Raw genomic sequence first — 21,651 nt, 5'->3', positions numbered from 1 at the left:
CTTTGGAAAAGGAAAAAAATATACAAAAGGAGGCCGTGAAAGTAAAAACCAACCAGCAAACAATTACCAGTCGATTCGCTGCAGCGGATATGGAGCCGACGAACCAACCAGCGGCGCTGTCCGACACGCAGAAAAACAACCGCGAATGCGCGGGGCGCGTGGTGACTCGGCGCGTAGTCGGACGCGGCGCTGGCGAAGCTACGGGGAGCAGCTAGTGACCGGGGCCTCCGTGGCCATAGCCATAGCGAAGCAAAGGCGAAAGCACGAGGAGAGGGACGGTGCGGCCGAATTCATGACGCTTCTAGCTTTGCGCTGTGTGTATGCAGCGTAGGCCATGGCGGTTAGTTAACGGCCCTTGGTGGCGCCGGTAGGGACGACCCCGTCGGCCTCGTCAAAGGCGTCGTCGTCCACTCGCCCGCCCCCCGTGCTTTCCGGTCACGGCCTTTGGGGAGCCATGATTTTGATCCGATGCGGATCTAGGTGTGCCCCCGTCCGTCTGACTCATTCAGGCCATCGACGTTTGCTGTAGCCTTGTAGGTGTAGGTTCTTCTGTCTGCATCTCCGTGGATTCCTTTCTCTGTCAATGCCACTGACTGACGGTGTTCCCAGGTTCGTGTTCTGTTTGCGTGCAAAAACGGGTACCGCCAATCGGCTTGCCGGCCACAGTGCTGGGATCGGCCATTTGGCCCAATCTCGTCAACTCTGCCAGATACCGAACTGATCGAATGCATCATCCTGCATGCGGATTGAGGTATGTTTGCGTGGAGCACATAATGCATATGCACTTAACTGAACCGGCTGGACGAGTCGGAGACTTTCTTCCGAGGAGAAAAGGCTCCCTCCGTGCGCGAAAACACAAACGGATGACACACCGAAAAGCAGCGGCACGCGGCGGGTCCCATGGCCTCGCAAAGTTAGGTAGCCACCGGGCTCTTTTTCCAGCGCCAAGCCTACTTTTTATCATGATGAGGGGATGAGGACTGTTGCATCCATTCTCAATTCACAATTCCAAAGTGCGCTCGCTCGCGGAATTACTATACTATACCATAACATATTCGTATAGTGTAGACCGCCAGCCGGGCCACCAAGCCGGCCTATAAAACCGGCCCTCCCCCTTCTCAATTTGGACCTGAGCTTACCAGCAACAACAACCACCGCACATTACTTTCGGCGCACCGACGACGCAGAGCAGGAGACGGAGCAGAGCGGTTGATTGGAAGAAGCGCGAGGGATTCCTTGCTTGCGAGCTGGGTCGATCGATCGGTAGCGATGGAGGGGTCAACGAGTCAGGATCATGTGATTGGGATCCCGGTCAACAGCACGGCCTACGGCATAGAGGAGCCCGACTTCGTGGAGGTGGAGGAGGCCATCACCCCCCCTGATCATGGCGGATTCGTCTCCGGTTCCTTCCAATCTATCAACAACAACGATGGCGATTCCAACGGCTCCACGGCCACCGATCGCGACCAGACGAGCCAGGTCCGCAGGAAGAGGGGAAAGATCGCCCAGGGCATCAAAGAACACGGTAAGTAATTACCGATAGTATTATATTTTCTTGTTTAATTCAACACGGAACGCCAACCAATCAGAAAGAAAATTGATTTTCTTTCTTCTTGGTCGTACCGTATGCCTTTGGATTGTTAGACTGATGAAGTCGTCCTTGTTCCCAACGTATGCAGTGACTCTGGGGCCAAAGCTGTCGGAGACGGTCAAGGGGAAGCTCACGCTGGGCGCCAGGATCCTGCAGGCCGGCGGCGTCGAGAAGGTGTTCCGGCAGTGGTTCTCCGTGGACAAGAACGAGCGGCTGGTGAGGGCGTCGCAGTGCTACCTGTCCACCACGGCGGGTCCCATCGCCGGGATGCTCTTCGTCTCCACGGAGCGCGTCGCCTTCCGCAGCGACCGCTCGCTGGCCGTGGCCGCCCCCGACGGCGCCAAGCTCCGCGTGCCGTACAAGGTGACGATACCGCTGCGCAAGGTGCGGCGCGCCGTGCCCACCGAGAACAAGCACAAGCCGGAGCAGCGCTACATCGAGGTGGTCACCAACGACGGCTTCGAGTTCTGGTTCATGGGCTTCGTCAGCTACCACCGGTCGCTGCAGCACCTGGAGCAGGCCATCGCGCAGGCGCGGCGATGACAACGCGCGCGCGGCCGGCGGCCGGCCGGCCGGAGATCGTCCCTGCACACGCCTTGTGTTTTGTGCCTGTAGTACGTTGTTTAGATGGTGCTAGGATCTGTGTATGTGTAGGTTAAGTTGTTACAAGTGCTACAACATGTCGTTGTTATGCCAGTGCATGGCGGCTGGTGATGGATGTTTTCGGGGTTGGGGAAGATGAACTTCACGAGCAAGCTTGGGAAAGGAATGGTTTGGTGGGAACGGCAAATGATAGCCTTCATTCGTATGTGTGCAGTGCAGTGAGCAAGTTTCAGATATCCATTCTTTCTTCTACAGTAAAACATGTATAGTACGTATTTGAGATAAGTGATCGTCTTCCTGACGGCGTACATAACTGGCATTCCATACGGTCAGTTGCAAAATCATTCCGTGATCTCAGTCACTATATGAGATTGTTTGCACTGAGATCTTCAACTTGGCCTGCAGGACAGCAATATCAGTATCATATAGGAGTATTACACAGCACCTGTAGTTCCATAACATTCTGACATTGAAGAAGATATCGAGAGGATACTGTAGTTATGGTAGTGATTTATTGCTTGCAGTTGATGTCTGAAGAATTCCGACACTGAAGGTGTTAATGACATATCGATATCTAACTGTTCAAGTACGTAGCATTTGCGGAACAATCTCCACCACGCATCTCACTGAAAGAGACTGAATTCAGTCCTCTGCTTCCAAACGAAGACCCAGTCCGAACTAATCAGGTTGCTGGATTGCTTTGACAAATAAACAGCCCATGCTTGCCAACTAGACATGAGAAAAAAAAACCCAACATTAGGTAGGATATACAGAAAGAAAATGTGCAACAACATCGATCGCTGACCGGCACAATCGACTAATAACTTGCAAACTAAGCTTTCAGTTTTCACTCGTCAGTGCCAAGTATTCCGCCATTCTTATCCACCTAGCAATCATATTTTACTCGCAGCAGAAATAAACTAAACAGTAATACATATATAGGGATGAATCGGTCCGACTGGAGATCCATCCCTTGACTCAGCCAAAGCCGGCCGTGCATGTCCATGGACCTGCAGTGTTCTATCTAACCTTAGCTGCGAAGCGCCCAATGGCAGGCGATCTTTGGTTTGGGGGCCAAGGAGGAGGAGGAGGGATATGCACTTGTGGCTTTTGCATCTGCCTTTGTTACAGTTATTTCCCTTCCATGTTTGGCTCAACAATTTGCTTTCACCTGCCGGATTGGACCATCCGATAGTGCCATTTTAGAATCTTCACGCTGTTATCCGATCAGGTAGACCTTTGCCCTTTTGTTCGGTCTTTCACCCCCACTTGAAAGAAAAGTTATGGGAGGCTATATGGAGCAGCGATGCATATGTCTTGCCTCCGAAGTTATCGCCAACGTCAGTTCGTCGCCTCTTTTGGACGTCATAAGTTGATCGCCTCAGAAACAGAATTCACGGTTCTACCTTTGGATTTCCATCCATCTTTTAGACGGAAGGCCGTTGAATCTTGCAATGAGAGACTACATGTAAACAGAGAAGACACCATAGAACAGTCAAATGGACAAGCAGGGTTACAAGCAATAGAATGATAATGTAAAAAAGGAATGTGTGTGGCTAGAGGTCAAAGGATATCACCAGATTAGGCCTTCACTCACTGAGATACCTGTTTTGTTTTGTGAAGGACAATATAGACGGTCGCTATAGCAATAGGACGTAATAAGCTAGTCAAGGCATCGATTATGCATACATCCAAACTATTACGCAACAACAATAAAGAAAAAATATCCTGAAGAAAAACAATAAAGAAAAAAGTTCATGATCCCGCTGAATGATCAACGTAGTAGCAAAACTTCAATGTCAACCACCGCTATTCGTAACACCCGACTATGATGAAAGGTTCTCCAACAACGATACCGCTGCGGGGATAATGGTGATAGGAGCTGTGGTTGCTTGATCCAGCCGTTAAGAGCATCTACAGACAGACTTGACAAATCCGGGTCCTCAAACGCCCATGGACACTAACTGGGCACTCTTCAAATCGCGTCGTCCATATCCGTGTCTCTCATATCCGAACCCATATATTTATACTATATCATGCAACGTCAATCAAACTACATAGATCAGCTGATCGAACATAGAAATAGCACAATAGTTCACTAAAAGATCGACCAAAGTTCACATAAACGACGAACAACTTTATACTACATCTAAAACTTGAAATAAAAATGAACTTCACCACTTCCGGGCCGGCCCTTTCCCCTTCTGGTCGCCGGCGTAGCTGTAGCCGTCGGCGGCTGGTGGAGGATCGCCTGATTTGTCGAAGGAGTCGTGGTCGTCGTCATAGGAGTCGACGATGACGAGGCCCTTGAGGCGCTAGACGGCCCGGTCCTGTTGGCGCCTGAGCTTGGCCAGCCGAGCCGCCTCCGCCGCCTTCTCCGCCGCCTCCCGCCCGGACTGCTCGATGGCAAGCCCAAGAGCCTTCACGTTCTTTAGGCGGAGCCGCCGAGCGTCTTTCTTCACCGGTCGCTTACGACCGGTGGTAGACCCACATGAGGAGCCGCTCGTCCTCGTCGGGCTCTGCCGGTAACCCACGCCGGCGACGGACAGAGCTCTCAGCAGCCTCCCTCTCCCTTGCCCGCTGCCTCTCGCGGCGGGCAGCGCGCGCCTCCAACTCTGGCGTGCGCGTCCGGGCCGGCGGGGCGGGCACAAGCACCCACGCAACAGCCGACGGGACGAGCGGACGACGATGTAGGGGAGGCGCGGATTGCGCTGGCCGCCTGTTGGAGCTGCCCATGGACCGGGAGGGGCCAGCGCCGGCGTCTGAGATGCGCCAATGGGGAAGCTGTGGTTGCGGCGAGGCTGCAGATCCGGATCTGCCCCCGGTCTCCACCTTGGACCGCTCCAAGGCGATGCGGAGATCAAGCTCATACTCCGGACCCACCTCGTCGTCGGAGCGGCTGCCGGAGCTCGACATTGCACTGGATTCGATCGGAATCGGTAAGGGGAGAGGACAGAGCGAGAGAGGAGAGTGAGTGAGCTAGGGTTTCGGAGCGATGAGCCGGATGTTTTTTTTTTGTGGGACATCCGTGGGGTCAGTAGTGAGCCGGGCTTGTCAGGCGGACGCGCCCGGGCGTGCCAGGGCCACCCCATACCCGTCCCATATTTTGGCTCGATATTGGGGATGCCGGTTAGTCCGGGCGTTTGAGGTTCGTTTGAGGCGTTTGTCTGAGTCAAAAAATAAAATAAATAACCGGACACTGACCGGGTGGCCCGTCCGGGTATTTGGGGAAGGTTTGAGGCGCCCGGCTGTAGACGCTCTAAGGCCAAATCATGGGCCTCAAAGAGAAAGACTGAGCAATCTCTAGGCATTGCCCTCAACAAGGGAGCAATGCGAATGTTGCCTTTACTAGGTACAACCAATGAAGATTAGACTTAAGGTTTTCATCATGAAAATTAGAGAAACATGAGCAACATAGAACCAAGAGAGCAAATGTAAGTCAAGGACTCAAGAGTAATACCTCCAAAGATGGAAAAACCCCACATGTTGACGCTTGAGCTGACCCAACCATGAATAGGCGACTTCAAGTTTTAACTTACTTAGTTACAAAATCTAGGGATTGCGGAATTATAAGTTCTCAAATGTGCAACTAGATGACACACCCTGCTGGCTTTTTTTATCGAGTTTCTTCTCCATAGTGTTGCACGTACATTGGTTGTTATATACTACTTATCCAATACAACTGGATCGTTATTATGGTTCTGTAGAAATGCACCGAGTGTTATGCTAGTGTTTCTTTTAATTGTTAACTAGCTTGCTTGTCCTGCTTATCCTGTCATGCCAGTGTGCGACACTGATGGGAGCACCATTTCGACATACGATTATCTTTTGTTCAAAATGGAGGGGTATATGTCGGTGCGAAAACCGGCGGGTAGGGGGTCCCGAGCTGTGGATCTTAGAACAATGGTAACAGGAGACAAAGGTGACGATATTTACCTAGGTTCGGGCTCTCTCGAAGAGGTAAAACCCTACGTCCTGCTTTGATTGTATTGATTCGATAAAGTACAGAGTGCAAGATGATCTACCTCGAGATCATATGATTGTGTTGTAAACCCTAAACTTGTGTTCGTATCTCTCCAAGGACTAAACCCCTCGGCTTATACACACACCGGCAGGGACAGAGCCAAAATGAAAAACGAGATGGGGCAAAGATTTATATGGTTTTTTTCTTCTAGAAACTTGGATACGAAGTAATGGCTCGATCGTTTAAAAAGCCAACCACACAAGCATACATATAGTGTGTAAGAAGCAAAATTATGTACTTCCTCCGTTCCGAATTACTTGTCGCAGGTATGGATATATCTAGAATTTTAGTTCTAGATATATCCATTTCTGCGACGAGTAATTTAAAACGAAGGGAGTATTTCCTTATAATGAATAAATGGAAATACTACTCTCGTGTGCTCAAACTTATTCATACGAAATTAGGACAGCTAGATTCAATCAATCTAATTACCAATTTAAAAGTGAAATTCATGCACATGGATATTTGATACAATATGCTATCTTTTTAACACAGAAATGAAAACAGCATAATTATGTGGAAATTAGAAAAGGAGAGAACTAAACATCGAAACCTAGGGCTTATACCTTGATTGAATGATACTCCCTCCGTTCCAAAATAAATGACTCAACTTTGTACTAACTTTAGTACAAAGTTGAGTCATCTATTTTGGAATGGAGGGAGTAGATCAGTACAGTTTCTTCCATGGGGATGGCGAGTCGGCCGGACGGCCGGGCTGATCGCTGCAGGGGTGTGTTCGCACACGAACACGTCACAATGTACCTCCAACGCCGAGGGTGATGGACCGCAGCTCACGTCGAAGGAGATCTGACCGGCAGCGCGATACACAGGACAGCCGGCACATGCTTTTGTAGACCCGAAGTTCCGCTTTCCCGGGAGGGACCCCGTCAGGGCTCGTGGCGGCTATGGGATGCCCTAGGTCGACCTGATCGCCCCTAGGGCCTCGAGGTTCGCCGCCCTGCAAAGAAGAAGAACAAACGAAGAACGAGGAAGAAGAATAACTAGGGTTAAGGGAAAAAGATAAAAGATAAAAAATGGTAGATGAGTTGATCGATTGCGTGTTGTTCAATCAGCCGTCACCCCTTAGATATATAAGAGGCGGCTGGACTTCCCCTGCAAGCAAAATGCTTGGATTCACATCCAAAACTCTAGTCAAATTCGGATTGGTTTTATCCGAACTTTTCAAAACTGTTCGGTTTAAACTGGCTGCACCTTGTGGGTCTTTGTTGTGGTGGTAAATGATCTCGGATGAAAACGACCCAAAAGCAATCTTGACCGTTTCAACGAGAAGAACAACTTTCATGTTGAAGGTTTTTTGATCAGAGGTCATCTTGAGGGTCAAATCGGTCGCGCAAAACAGGCTATTCTCTCGCGCTATCCATCAGACATGTGTCTGGTGGGGCGCGCCACATCTCGCCTCGTGACAGGGCTGCACTCCGATTGCTCTAACTTTTGCATACGAACTCGGATTTGGACGGTTTTTATATCAAAATTGATCGTTTCGACGAGACGAAGACAACCCGTGTAGATCATTTTTCCATTTGAGGTCGTCTTGGGGGCTCAATAGGCCAAACTGTACTCTGAATATAAGATCTTAGTACTTTGAGCATAGTTTCGGCCTTCGAGATGAAATAGGACGGCGATGACCCAAACTTCAAAGATGTTCATATCAATAATACGGAACTCTTTCATGTAGATTACTTCTCCATTTGAGGCCATCTTAAATAAGTTCTTGACCGTGCCAAAATCTGGTGTCAACACATGCCCCCCCTGTTTTTCGGCAAAGCTCGTGTGCCGAAAAATAACTTGCACATAGCTTGCTCTAAGGACGATGTCAACACTACATCGGCCATTTTTCATATGCTTAGGACGATAAGTTTATTTCGGCCATTGCTTGTGTGAATATTTTGATGCAAGCTTGGGTGACTTTCCCAACTTCATTAATCGGACTATAAAGTTTCATAGGTATGCATGTCAAGACCATCCATCAACCATATTGTCCACTCTTCTGCTAGGATCTTGCAGATAATTAACAATGAACTCTCTCGAATCCTTACTTTGTCTGCATAAAAGTTTCATTAGTGGCCGAGGTAGTGAGCTCCAATTCGGCCTTACCTATGTTGGCAAGAATAAGCATCGGCTATTGATAGATATGCAATACACCATGACGGACATGGTAGCCGGATGCTTGCTATGCCAACTCTCTTCAATTGACATGTCTAAATATATGAACAATTTTAATGCAACCCAAGGTAAATTTTGCATCTAGACATACCCCAAGATAAACTATAAGTGATTCGTCAAAATATTGATAACCCTTGGATATTTGTTGTACTACTCATAACGAATCACCAAAAGCCTCAATATGTATAGCACATATAGCAAGTAAAAGAGTCAATCCGAATAACAATGCATATTCGGCCTTGATTAATCGTGCATAAAAATATTCTAAGCGGCATGAGACTTAAAAAATAGTACCATAAAGAGATATATAAACAACACCAACACTTTGGCCATTGCTATGAATTGACCCATCAAAACATAATCTCCATAGTACTAGAGAGACAAGGCTAATAATAATATTATGCATGACATTAATCCGATGTTCAGTAATAAAATCAGCTATGATTTGGCCTCTTATAGATCTCAAAGATGCATAAGCCAAATCATATCCAAACAAAGTATAAGCCCACTAGCCAATTCTGCAGCTATGAATTGGTCTATGCAGCATATATTCAATGACATCGGTCATGATGTCTCAACTCCATTCAATCATAATATAGGCATACATATAAATTTCCATGAGCACGTACCTTGTCTCGCTCTTCAATCGAACTATGGACGATGTTAGAATACTACACCGGCCATGCGTTGACACAATATGATGACGAATTCCATGGCATAGGCATCAACAGCATAGTTGAAGAATATGGATAATGTGTGGACCGAAGATGTTGAAACCTTCGGCTTGGTCCTTCATAGTTTTCACTCTTTTCCTTCTTCATCTTTGCCGCACGTCGTGTAATGGATGCTTTCACATAATTCTTATTTTGAACACTTCCTTTGGGAACCCATGCCATGTTCCTTTCTTCAAGTTCCTGTGCACTAAGTTTTTGTAATTCCCTCTTTTGCCAATAGGATAAGCTGAGTGGGCATCTCGGCTGTGATTCTGTTTTGACCAATGGCAATTCCTTTTTGGCCTTGTGCACTCTCAACTTCTTTTCTTCAGATTTGGCACTTCGACTCTCAATAATTGGTTGCTTTATCTCATTGTCTTTAGTAGCCAATGTCAACACATTAATTGGCTCTTTTTCATTTAAGATCAAATCTGAAGTTGCACTCTTACGACCATCTCTTTTAACACGGTAAACTTGCTTGACCACCTCTTTCTTCTTCCTTGAGCTCTAGACCGATTCCTTATGATTGAAGCGGTCTTTAACATGTGATTGTTCAAATGTCGATCTTCTCGGAGCTGCATAATATTGGTGAGATGGTCTAAAATAAGATGAAGAATGTGCCCTTGTATCATACCTGTCCCATGATGGATATGGATCTATATGAGCATAGGGAGGCATCCACGGCATTGGCATTGGCGGCCTAAAATAAGGATATGAATATGTTGCATTAAAATTCTCACTTTGCCAATACCAATCCTCATATTTGCGCCTTGGGGGTGATCTTGGTTTCTTTCCAGGATTGGGCCGGTAAGCATTCTTCTCTTCACTCTTCTTTTGATATTTATCCAATAGTTCAGCAAAGGTGATTTTTGATCTCTTACACTTGCGCTTATTTCGGCATTTGTTCTCTTTTGATTTGCTTTCGTCGATCATTGGATTTGCTTGCTGCCCCCTAGTCCTTGGCGTCTTCATTGTAGCTTCGATGGAATTCTCGCCCTCAAGATTATGTTCATTATGCTCTTCAACAACTTGATTACTTGAAAGCTCGATCCCATCACCTGTAGTTTTTACCTTCTCTTTAATGGATCGGCTTGAAGCAGCCGATGCATAAACCTTTTGCCATCAGGACCAATTGGAATAGACTCATCATCTGTTGGTGTCTCAACAAATTTTAATCGTCCTTTATCAATGGCTGATTTAACTATTTGACGGAACATGTTGCAATCCTCAAAATTATGCTTGGACGAATCATGCAACTTACAATACATTCGTCCCTGAACAAATGGCTCAACATGGTGATCAAGAATTCTAATATAATTATTTCTCAACAACAGATCAAATATTTGATCACACATGCTGGAATTGAAGGTATACTTCTTGTTTTTTAGTCGATCTTGCCATGTGAACGGCTTTGGAGATAAGCAAACGAATGGTTCAGATTTGGAATCTCCCCATTCGGCTATGCATTGTGTTTCCACTCTATCTCCGATGTCTTTCGATAAGATATTATATGAGCATCGGTTTTCTCAATAAAATTTAACCTTGGCTTTAAATTTCTGGAACGAAGATATTTAGAACATAGATGTCTTAGTTGAGACCAAGTGTAAGCCAAGTAAGAAATAAGCAAAGCTACCCAATTAGATATGAGCTTTAGATAAAGCAATGGGGAAAGCCTTGGCTGCAATAATTTTTCACTATCGGTCTTTCTGAATGGTGCAATATGTTGTCCGATATGCTTTGTGATAATCTGATTGCTAACAAATAAATTACCCTTCTTCATTGGACTCTCAATATTTCTTATGAAGATATTTCTAATATATGCATCAACAACTAAGTCATGACCAAATCTGAAAATAGGTAAATTAATTGCTAGACATACCTCTTAAAATATGTTGGGAGAGCATGATGGTGGTGTGACTTGAAGAATATCTTGCTCCGCCTTCGGATAGCTCCCCAACGCCTTGTCATCATCTTTTTCTTGATTTGGTGCATCATTAGTTTCAAGATATTCGTCTACCAAACTTTCTTCGGCTACTTGTTCTTGTTCTTGAAGCTCATCAATTTCTATGGCACGAAACTCACAGGACACGAAGTAGGTTCCATTAAATTCCGAAAAATCTAGTATGTCTGTCTTGCTATACTTTCCATGCCCTTTCTCAATAATGTTTGCCTCTTTGGAATTGATGGATTCGGAATATATATAATTTGACTCGGCTTTTTCAACCGAAGCACTTTTAGTTTCCGAATCATCATTCTTTTCACCGGTTATATCAATTGGCAAGGCTTATTTTCTTTGAGCTAATTCCCTATCAATTCTCTCTTGGTGAAGTACTTGCACCCTATCGCGCAAAGCTTTAACTCCCCTCTCAATTTCAGCCCGCTCTAGTGTAGTTTGCCCCCAATGCTTTTAGGATCTTTCGGCAATGAACTGTTAGTGTTGCCGAAATTTTGTAACTGTGTAGGGGGTGTATAATATGTTGCGGTACTAGGTGGAGGTGTATGCACTTCTGTATAACGATATGCTCTCTCGCCAATTCTATCAATTGATGAAGTTTCATCTTCTTGCAAAACTCTAGCCTTTATTGCAGCATAATCAGGAAAGAACCCCTTTTCATATTGTTCAAGGCAAAGAGCACTAATCCTCTTGTTTTGTGCCAAGCTATTTTTTTAATGCAGCCACAACCGCTTCTGGAAGAGATTGCTCCGCAATACTTTCAGATTCTTTCGGCAATGATTTGCGAGTGTTGCTGAAATTCTCAAATTGCGTAGAGTATGCATTATATGCTATAGTATTTGATGACGGCACATGTGTTCCTGTAAAATTTTCACTTATTCGGCTATGCCAATGAAGATGCGGGGCCGAATTATGAACATCTACAGTTGCATACGGTGCTGAAAAATTACTAACATGAGGTGTAGCATATGATGGTTGAGGGTAATTGGCCAAATAACTAGTAGTAACATGGCCAATTCCCCTATCCACCGGCACGTTTGGATTAACATGCTGCAAGTTATTTGCTGATGAATAAAAACTTGAAACACTTTGTTGCATACCATTGGAAGTACCTACATAGGGTGTCTCAACTTGATTAACCGAACTCATCATGTTATTAATCGGCATATAAATTTGTGAGGTTGCCGATGCATGGGAGTTGGGATACATATGTTGCACGTTGCTAAAATTATATGAAGTAGAATCATGGAGATTTTGTTGCATCGACCCTTGCACATAATTAGATGCATGATTGATAAAGCTAGGGCTAGCCGATACATTATGCTCATTAGATGATCTAGCAACAATATATGCATTATTTGCATCTACATATGTGAATTGGGTATTCATATTACCTTTGTAGATTGCAAACCCTAGATGACGATCTCTTCATAGCAAGAACGGGCCGGAGACCGTTCAAAGCTTCGTCCCCAGCGGAGTCGCCAAAAAGTGTGTTCGCACACGAACACGTCACAATGTACCTCCAACGTCGAGGGTGATGCACCGCAGCTCACGTCAAAGGAGATCTGATCGGCAACGCGATACGTAGGACAACCGGCAGATGCTTTTGTAGACCCGAAGCCCCGCTTGCCCGGGAGGGACCCTGTCAGGGCTCGTGGCGGCTATGGGCTGCCCTAGGTCGACCTGATCGCCCCTAGGGCCTTGAGGTTCGCCGCCCTGCAAAGAAGAAGAATAGACGAAGAACAAGGAAGAAGAAGAACTAGGGTTAAGGGGAAAAGATAAAAGATAAAAAATGGTAGATGAGTTGATCGATTGTGTGTTGTTCAATCGGCCGTCACCCCTTAGATATATAAGAGGCGGATGGACTTCCTGTGCAAGGAAAAGGCTTGGATTCACGTCCAAAACCCTAGTCAAATTCGGATTGGTTTTATCCGAACTTTCCAAAACTGTTCAGTTTAAACTGGCTGCACCTTGCGGGTCTTTGTTGTGGTGGTAAACGGATCTCGGATGAAAACGAGCCCAAAAGCAATCTTGACCGTTTCAACGAGAAGAACAATTTTCATGTTGAAGGTTTTTTAATCAGAGGTCATCTTGAGGGTCAAATCGGTTGCGCAAAACAGGCTATTCCCTCGCGCTACCCATCAGACATGTGTCTGGTGGGGGGCGCCACATCTCGCCTCGTGACAGGGCTGCACTCCGATTGCTCTAACTTTTGCATAAGAAATCGGATTTGGACAATTTTTATATCAAAATCGATCATTTCGACGAGACGAAGACAACCCGTGTAGATCATTTTTCCATTTGAGGTCGTCGTGGGGGCTTAATCGGCCAAACTGTACTCCGAATAGAAGATCTTAGTACTTTGAGCATAGTTTCGGACTTCGAGATGAAATCGAACGGCGATGACCCAAACTTCAAAGATGTTTATATCGATAATACGGAACTCTTTCATGTAGATCACTTCTCCATTTGAGGCAATCTTAAATAAGTTCTTGACCGTGCCAAAATCTGGTGTCAACAGGGTGTCTTGTATGTGCAGCGTAGAGCAGCAGGCGGCAGCGCGACGGCTTAAACTCATGACGGCAGTCACACGAGTAGCAGATCAGGCAACGAACACATCTCAAATTCGACCTAAAATCAATACATTTCTAGTGAGAACCACCAGATGGGCTACTCCGCTGGTGGGCTAATCACTACTCCTAATGTCTCAGTTGGTAGTCTTCGTTTCATGGTTAATTTTTGTCCCACCTATCATGTTTTTTTTCGTCCCTCCTCCCACCTCACTGTTAGGCGCATAAAAAATAACCTTGTAGCGATGCCCCCATGCTGTCCAGGGCCTAACCTCCCGTCGCACCCATCTACAAGCGAAGGAAAATTAACCTACAAAAATTAACCAGCGAAAAAAAATCTAAACCAATCGCACGCACATACGAGTCCTGCCCTCAAGCGAGGACAACTTGCACGCACGACTCTCTGCCCTCGTCGCCGCCGCCGCTCCAACCCTTCATCCCCGATTTTTCTCTGGCTAGGGTTCCGAGAGAGAATCCTCCGCCGCCGCAGCGGGATCCCTCCGCAGCCAATTACTGTGGACATGGCGCGCCTCCCATCTCCTCGACGTGCTACACCACCGGTTCGCTATGAGCCGCTCCGGGACCTTGTCTTCGCTCCCACGGCGAGCACTTGCACCACGTCCGCCGGCTTTGCTCCCCGTTGGAAGGTCGCACCGGTGATGGTGGTGGTTCACCGGCTAGATTCCGTCAGAGAGGAGGAGGCTGGCCGTTGCCCCGCTCGATGCGCCGCTACCCGCTCTCGATCCAATCTTCGTCTCGCTATCTCGTCTCACAGCAAGCTTCCTCCCCTTTTCAAGATGGGGAGCCCGAGCGACCTTGAGCAACTGTTGCTGTCGCCGTCACATATGACCCGATGAGCTCGTACAGCGTGTGCCCCGCCCTCCCTCCTCCGCGTGCCCCTGTCTACTCCTATGCCCCTGTTAGCCACGAAGGTGATGCCCGTTTACAAGCAACATACTCTCCTCTATGGATTCTCAATCTCAGGTGAGCTTCCCTCATTCCATTTGATACCCTGTATTCTTCCTGGTTTGGACAGCGTACAGTTTGATTTGTGCCCTTGCAATTTTTATGCATGAACTCGAGAACATGAAATGAATCTTGGGGGATGCATTTGCCTTCATGGAGATGATTCGAGGGTGCAATTTTCTGACCCATTCTTTTGTTTAATGGTAGGGAATGCTCACCTTAGGCTCTTTACGGTGGGTAGCTTGATGTTGTTGAGGTACCGAAGTCCGAATGTGAGTACTACTACTTTGCTGTGCGCTTACGTGGTGAATTGAATGTATAATTTTTTTCTTGCAACTACTATTTTGATTTCTGAATGATGGTTTTAAATGAACCAAATTGCCTCTATAAGGTAGTTGATATTTATGTAGCTTCAAGCTTTCTTTTCTTGTGCCTAATGATAGTAGTTGTTTGTGTAGCTTTAAGGTTTATTTTCTTTTGCTTGATGATGGCAGGGTTGAGTAGATTAGTGCCACACCCTGATATGGTCGGTCGTCCTTGTATTTTCAGGCTCTCGAATATTGTTGATCGAGTCAATGGATGTTTCCTGGTTTCTCTTATGGTGAGGATCAGGTAGTTCTCTTCGACGATGATGTCGCCAACACAGTAGACGCACCTTGCAGATCCAACGACATGACTCAGATGCTGACGATGAACTGACTACCTTTTGTATTCTGAACACCTAAAGAAGGTTCCTATACTCCTCCATGTTTGTTAACATTTACTTCAACACTAAGATGGGGAGGCGGTTGCCGCCCTTGTCCCTTCTTGTTGGCCTGCCACGGCGACGTCGATCGCTGGCCCAATTAGAACACGAATTAGTGGATTTTGTGATCAGACTGAGGGTTGAGAATGACCGGAATAAGGGTGGAGTTGGTTTGTTTAGTTGTGACTATCTGAGTGGAATAATTTCTCTACCTTACAAAATGTGGCAAATTGCATTTCATTAGAGATGACTTTGTAGCAAATTGCATGAGCGAGCGGTTCATATATTTTTTCATCAAGTTGTATAATTTTTTTTATAAGGATGGAAGGGTAAATGCATTTGTTGGGATCTTCAAGAGTTAATAATAGACTTTTATGTTTAGATAGAACGGTAAATGCATTGGCTGGTTGCTTCAAGAGTTATGGACACGGTGGCATATCAGTTGCATGCACAACAACGCACATCATATTTTTGTTTTTTGGTAATGCATGATATTCAAATGTAGTTACAACGTGGCAATGACTCAAGAGACATCGGATCTGCCTTCTTGGCTCAGGGGAGGGGGCGTCATGGGTGGTGCATGCCTCATCTCCCTTGATGGCGGCGGTGGATCCGCACGAATAGGGAGGGAGGGGATTAGGGTGGAGAGCAGGGCGATTGGCGGGGGATTCCTCCTTGGTGGTCCATGGGGAAGTACGGTGTGATGAAGAGAGGGTGCCATGACGAAGGTAAGATGGGCGTCATCCGGTTTTAAAGGAGAGTACTTCAGCGAGAAATGCCCTACTATGGCGGGAAACCGAGCAGAAAGGGTAGGGGGCGGCAGGAAAAGGGAAGGGTACGTTGCGGGGTGGTTTTTTGTGTGTTGGGACCGCGTGTTGGAGATAACATGAAAAATACACCGGGAAACCACATTTCTCCCCCACATGAGCTGGATTTGAGAGAGCTCGGACAGTCTAGACGGTTGAATTTTGGGGAGCCCATCGGATGCCCATTTGATGTTCAAACCTGCCCAAACATATGAGTGAGAAATGAGTTTCAACCATGAAGACGACCTTAATCATTTGTTTGAGTCATTTGTATGTATTGTAGCCCATAGCAACACACATGCATTCTACTATACTATTTAATCATGGATGGTATATATGAAGTTATAAGTTCTTGGGTGGCGAGTGATTTGGCATCTTAAGAAGACATGAAGATTGCCGAGAAGGAAAAATGTGAAAGAATATGATGAAAACAGGATGCCAACATGCTTAACGTGTATATGTAAATTAAAAGAATAATTTGATCTATGTGTCCATATTTTTATTATTCCATGGCAAAACATAGGTATTCGGTTTTTGCCCGTAGCAACGCACGGGCATTCTACTAGTAACCTATTTGTTTCTCACACACGGGCTTTAAGCATACAGCAGAAAAAATAAAGGGAGTGGGGGCAAATGCCTTGGGCCAAGTGGGGGCAATGCTGCATATCCTGGCCATAGTATAGGTGGACTGAATAAACAAGTGGGGGCATTTGCCACACAACCTGCACACCGGGGTACCTAGCTTACACATATGCTCAATTATCAATTAGTAATAAACACACGGGCTACTAGCGCCTTCCCATAAAGTACATGTCAAGTCTTTGGAGGTTTCCATCCAGCTCACGTCGAGGGCCACAACTTCAATAGTCCTTCCTTCAGTGATTGGCGGGCCCTTAGCTCGGCCCATAGGCATCGGGCCGTACAGGCTAACAACATGACACCCCTTAATACAGGACACCTCAGTAGCCCCTGAACTGGTCTCCAAAGCCGAGGACTGTAGTTCCCTCCTCGAAATGGCTTCTTCTATTGATGTCTTCGGCTTGGCAGGTGAGTTCCCTTCCAGTCATATCATGTTTGGATCTAAAGTCCTCCATTCCTTAATAAATACCATGCCCTCTTTTACAGTTAAACTCATCAACCATATGAGCAAAAATTTAACTTTGGCAAGAAAACACGATGGGTTACAAAAACTTGGTTAATGCACTTCGGTGGGATCGAATGTCATTTCGGTAGAACCGAGTTTCTAGGGTTTGGGTTATGGCTCTGTCTGGTGTATCTTCGTTGGGTCAGGATGGATAGATTTCGGTGTGACTGATATTGAACTTAGGGTAGAAAGTGGTTGAGGGTTTTGAAGCAATATCTTCAAGCACTTGAGCAAATGACTCGTGATCAGAACATCATCCCCTTTTAATAGTATTGGTTTTTCTATGGACTCAATGTGATCTTTGGGCACTTGACAAAAAATACAAAGTCTTGAAGCCTATGTTGACTCATGGCCAATGCTTGTACTTAACAACTTAAGGGGTCCACATCTCCATCCATGTACAAGCCTATGTTGAACTCTTCCTGAAATATACTCGATGGAAGTGTTAGTCTGACAACATGTATGTTGACATAAATTACCAAAACCACCATGGGAGCTGATACGTCTCCAACATATCTACTTTTACTAACGCTTTTCCTCATGTTTTGGACTCTAATTTGCATGATTTGGATGAAACTAACCCCGGGCTGACCCTATTTTCAACAGAACTACCATGGTGTTGTTTTTGTGCAAAAATAAAAGTTCTCGGAATGGAACGAAACTTTGCGAGGATTTTTTATACACTAAATAAGAATTTCTGGAGCCAAGATCCACCGGAGGGGGGCACCTGGGTGGGCACAACCCACAAGGGCGCCCTCCTCCTGGCGCGCCCAGGTGGGTTGTCCCCACCTGGTGGCCCCGCAGGCCCTGAAACCGACGCTATAAAATTCTATTTTTCCAGAAAAAATTAGGAAGAAAGAATTATTGCAATCCACGAGACGGAGCCACCGTCACCTCCTGTTCTTCATCGGGAGGCCAGATCTGGAGTCCGTTTGGGGCTCCGGAGAGGGGGATCTTCGTTCTTCATCATCACCAACCCTTCTCCATCGCCAATTCCATGATGCTCCCCACCAGGAGTGAGTAATTCCTTCGTAGGCTCGCTGGTCGGTGAGGAGTTGGATGAGATTCATAATCGAGTTAGTTTTGTTAGGGCCTGATCCCTAGTATCCACTATGTTTTAAGATTGATGTTGCTATGACTTCGTCATGCTTAATGCTTGTCACTTTGGGCCTGGGTGCCATGATTTCAGATCTGAACCGTTTATGTTATCACCATTATATCTATGTTCTAGATCCAATCTTGCAAGTTATAGTCACCTACTACGTATTATGATCCGGCAACCCCGGAGTGACAATAGTCAGGACCACTCCCGGTGATGACCGTAGTTTGAGGAGTTCATGTATTCACGGTGTCTTAATGCTTTGTTCCGGTTCTCTATTAACAGGAGGACTTAATATCCTTAGTTTCCAATAGGACCCTGCTGCCACGGGAGGGTAGGACAAAAGATGCCATGCAAGTTCTTTCCATAAGCACGTATGACTATTTACGGAATACATGCCTACATTATATGGATGAACTGGAGCTAGTGTCGTATCGCCCTAGGTTATAACTGTCGCATGATGAATATCATCCAACAAGTCATCGATCCAATGCCTATGAATTTATCTTATATTGTTCTTGCTAAGTTATTACCGCTATCATTACTGTTACTGCTGTCACTATTATCAAAACTATCATATTACACTAGTAGAAAAAGGGCCTTTAGTCCCGGTTCTGGAACCGGGACTAAAGGGTCTGTACTAAAGCTTCCCCCTTTAGTCCCGGTTCTAACTAGAACCGGGACTAAAGGCCCTCCACGTGGTCGCTGCCTGGAGGTCCACCTTTAATCCCGGTTGGTAACACCAACCGGTACTAAAGGAAATTTTATGATTTCTTTTTTGAATTTTTTTTGAAATATTTTTTTTTGAATTTCAAATTTCTGAATTATTTTAACCTCTAATCTCTAATCACCCCTCATCACTGCTCAATTTAACCTTTAATCTCTAAAAATCAATAATTATTTAGTAACACTAATATTTCTTGAATAAGTAGTTTGACCACAGTTTGACCATAGTTGACCAAAATTCAAAAAAACTAAAATAATTATTTAGTAACACTAATATTCTTGAATAATTATTTAGTAACACAAATACTTCTTGAATAAGTAGTTTGACCATAGTTTGACCAGATTTAACAAAAATTCAAAAAAAACTGAAATTTGAGCATAACTTTTTTTCCTTTTAGAATTTGAGGATTCTAAAAATTTGCAAACAAGCCGTAGGCAGTCTCCATCAGATGTGGATTTTCGTTCCAAACATTTTGATATATTATACGTTTTTTCCCGACATCGTATGCAAAAGTTATAGCCGTTTTACATTTTCCCTACATTTTTTGCAAAACATGTCCAAATTTAAGTTTTTAAATTTTCCTAACTAGTAGATGTAGTAATATAACTACGTCTCGAAGGATTTTATTTTTTGAAGTTTTTATCATTTTCTTTTGATTTTTTCAAAACAAAAAAGGCGATCCACAGGGGGGGGGGGTAGAGATTGAAAATGGGACCTTTAGTCCCGGTTTGAGACACGAACCGGGACTAAAGGGCATCGCACCCTTTAGTCCCGGTTCGTGTCTCAAACCGGGACTAAAGGTCTAATCTTTAGTCCCGGTTTGAGACACAAACCAGGACTAAAGGGCATCACACCCTTTAGTCTCGGTTCGTGTCTCAAACCGGGACTAAAGGGCTTAGGTGAACCGGGACTAAAGCCTTAGCCGCACGAATCGGGACCAATGCTCACATTAGTCCTGGTTCGTGACTGAACCGGGACTAATGTGAATATTGCCTTGTGACCAAAGCCCTGTTTTCTACTAGTGTTACTTTGCTACTGATCACGTTGCTGCAGATAATTAATCTCCAGGTGTGGTTGAATTGACAACTCAGCTGCTAATACCTTCAAATATTATTTTGCTCCCCTTGTGTCTAATCTATAAATTTGGGTTGAATACTCTACCCTCGAAAACTGTTGCGATCCCCTATACTTGTGGGTTATCAAGACCTTTTTCTGGCGCCGTTGCCGGGGAGCATAGCTATATTTGTTGAGTCACTTGGGATTATTATCAGTTTATCACTATGAAGAATCCGAAGGATGTTAACACTAAGATTTATCCCTCTAAGACGAGGGGAGGTAAGGAACTGCCATCCAATTCTGCTTTAGATTCACCTTCTGTTATAAGTAAACTTGCAACATCACCACATGCTATCAATTCTGATATGTAGCAAGTTATTGATGATGCTACTTCTGCTATGGATAATGCTTATGATGATGCTAGTACCTTGCTTGATGATAATGATGTGCCACTTGGTGATTTTCTTGATGAAGAAATTGCTAAGTAATACAACATGATGTTGTTGAATCTGATGATGAGCCTGAAACTGAAACTCCTGAAACGCCTGCTAGAACTAGCCTTCCTAGATATGAATTGCCTAAGGTACAAGGTTATGTTATGAATGAGGAGACAACTAGAGATATTCTTGCTTGTAAGGATAGAGATGATCTAGAGAAATTATTATGCAACTATAAAGAAAAATCTCTGAATGCTAGAATGAAATATGATCCTAAGTTTGCTACTTCACCAATCTTTGTTGATGACAAGGATTATTAATTCTCTGTCAACCCAGAGTTAATTACTTTGGTTGAATATGAGCCTTTCCATGGTTATGAAACTGAAACTATTGTGGCACATCTTACTAAGTTGAATGACATAGCCACCCTTTTTACCCATGATGAGAAAAACTCGCTATTACTTTATTAACAAATTATTTCCGTTCTCATTAAAGGGTGGTGCTAAAGCTTGGTACAATACTCTTGCGCCTGGTTGTGTGCGTAGTCCCCAGGATATGATTTATTACTTCTCTGAAAAATATTTCCCTGCTCATAAGAAACAAGCTGCTTTACAGGAAATATTTAACTTTGTGCAAACTAAAGAAGAGAGTCTCCCACAAGCTTGGGGGAGGCTTTGCCAGTTACTTAATGCTTTACCTGATCATCCTCTTAAGAAAAATGAAATACTTGATATCTTCTATAATGGACTAACTGATGCTTCTAGGGATTTCCTAGATAGTTGTGCTGGTTGTGTTTTCAGTGAATGAACGGTTGGACAAGCTGAAGAATTGTTGAATAATATATTGAAAAATTATGATGATTGGACTCTTCCTGAACAACCGGTTAAACCCAATCCGAAGAAGAGGGGTATATCATATCTCAGTCCTGAAGATACGCAAGAGGCAAAGAAATCTATGAAGGAAATAGGTATTAAAGCTGAGGATGTCAAAAATTTACCTCCTATTGAAGAAATACATGGGCTTAATACACCA

The 21,651-nt window shown here is 45.0% G+C and overlaps 1 protein-coding gene and 1 pseudogene across 1 annotated transcript; both read left to right on the top strand.

Moving 5' to 3' along the window:
- Positions 1–1,114: 1,114 nt before the first annotated feature.
- On the top strand, positions 1,115–2,399 carry LOC125513666 (putative GEM-like protein 8). The gene is made up of 2 exons (XM_048678831.2): positions 1,115–1,525; positions 1,680–2,399. Exons 1-2 carry the CDS (start codon positions 1,270–1,272, stop codon positions 2,132–2,134), a joined length of 711 nt encoding a protein of 236 aa, XP_048534788.1. The 5' UTR covers positions 1,115–1,269; the 3' UTR covers positions 2,135–2,399.
- Positions 2,400–14,160: 11,761 nt separating this feature from the next.
- On the top strand, positions 14,161–14,715 carry LOC147965557 (uncharacterized; annotated as a pseudogene).
- The last annotated feature ends 6,936 nt before the right edge of the window (positions 14,716–21,651 follow it).

The sequence above is a fragment of the Triticum urartu genome, chromosome 6A (assembly GCF_056163025.1).
Source record: "Triticum urartu cultivar PI428250 chromosome 6A, HENAU_Tu73, whole genome shotgun sequence".
Taxonomy (NCBI): domain Eukaryota; kingdom Viridiplantae; phylum Streptophyta; class Magnoliopsida; order Poales; family Poaceae; genus Triticum; species Triticum urartu.
The sequence above is the reverse complement of the archived record's forward strand: the minus strand, read 5'-3'. Positions and strand labels throughout refer to the sequence as shown.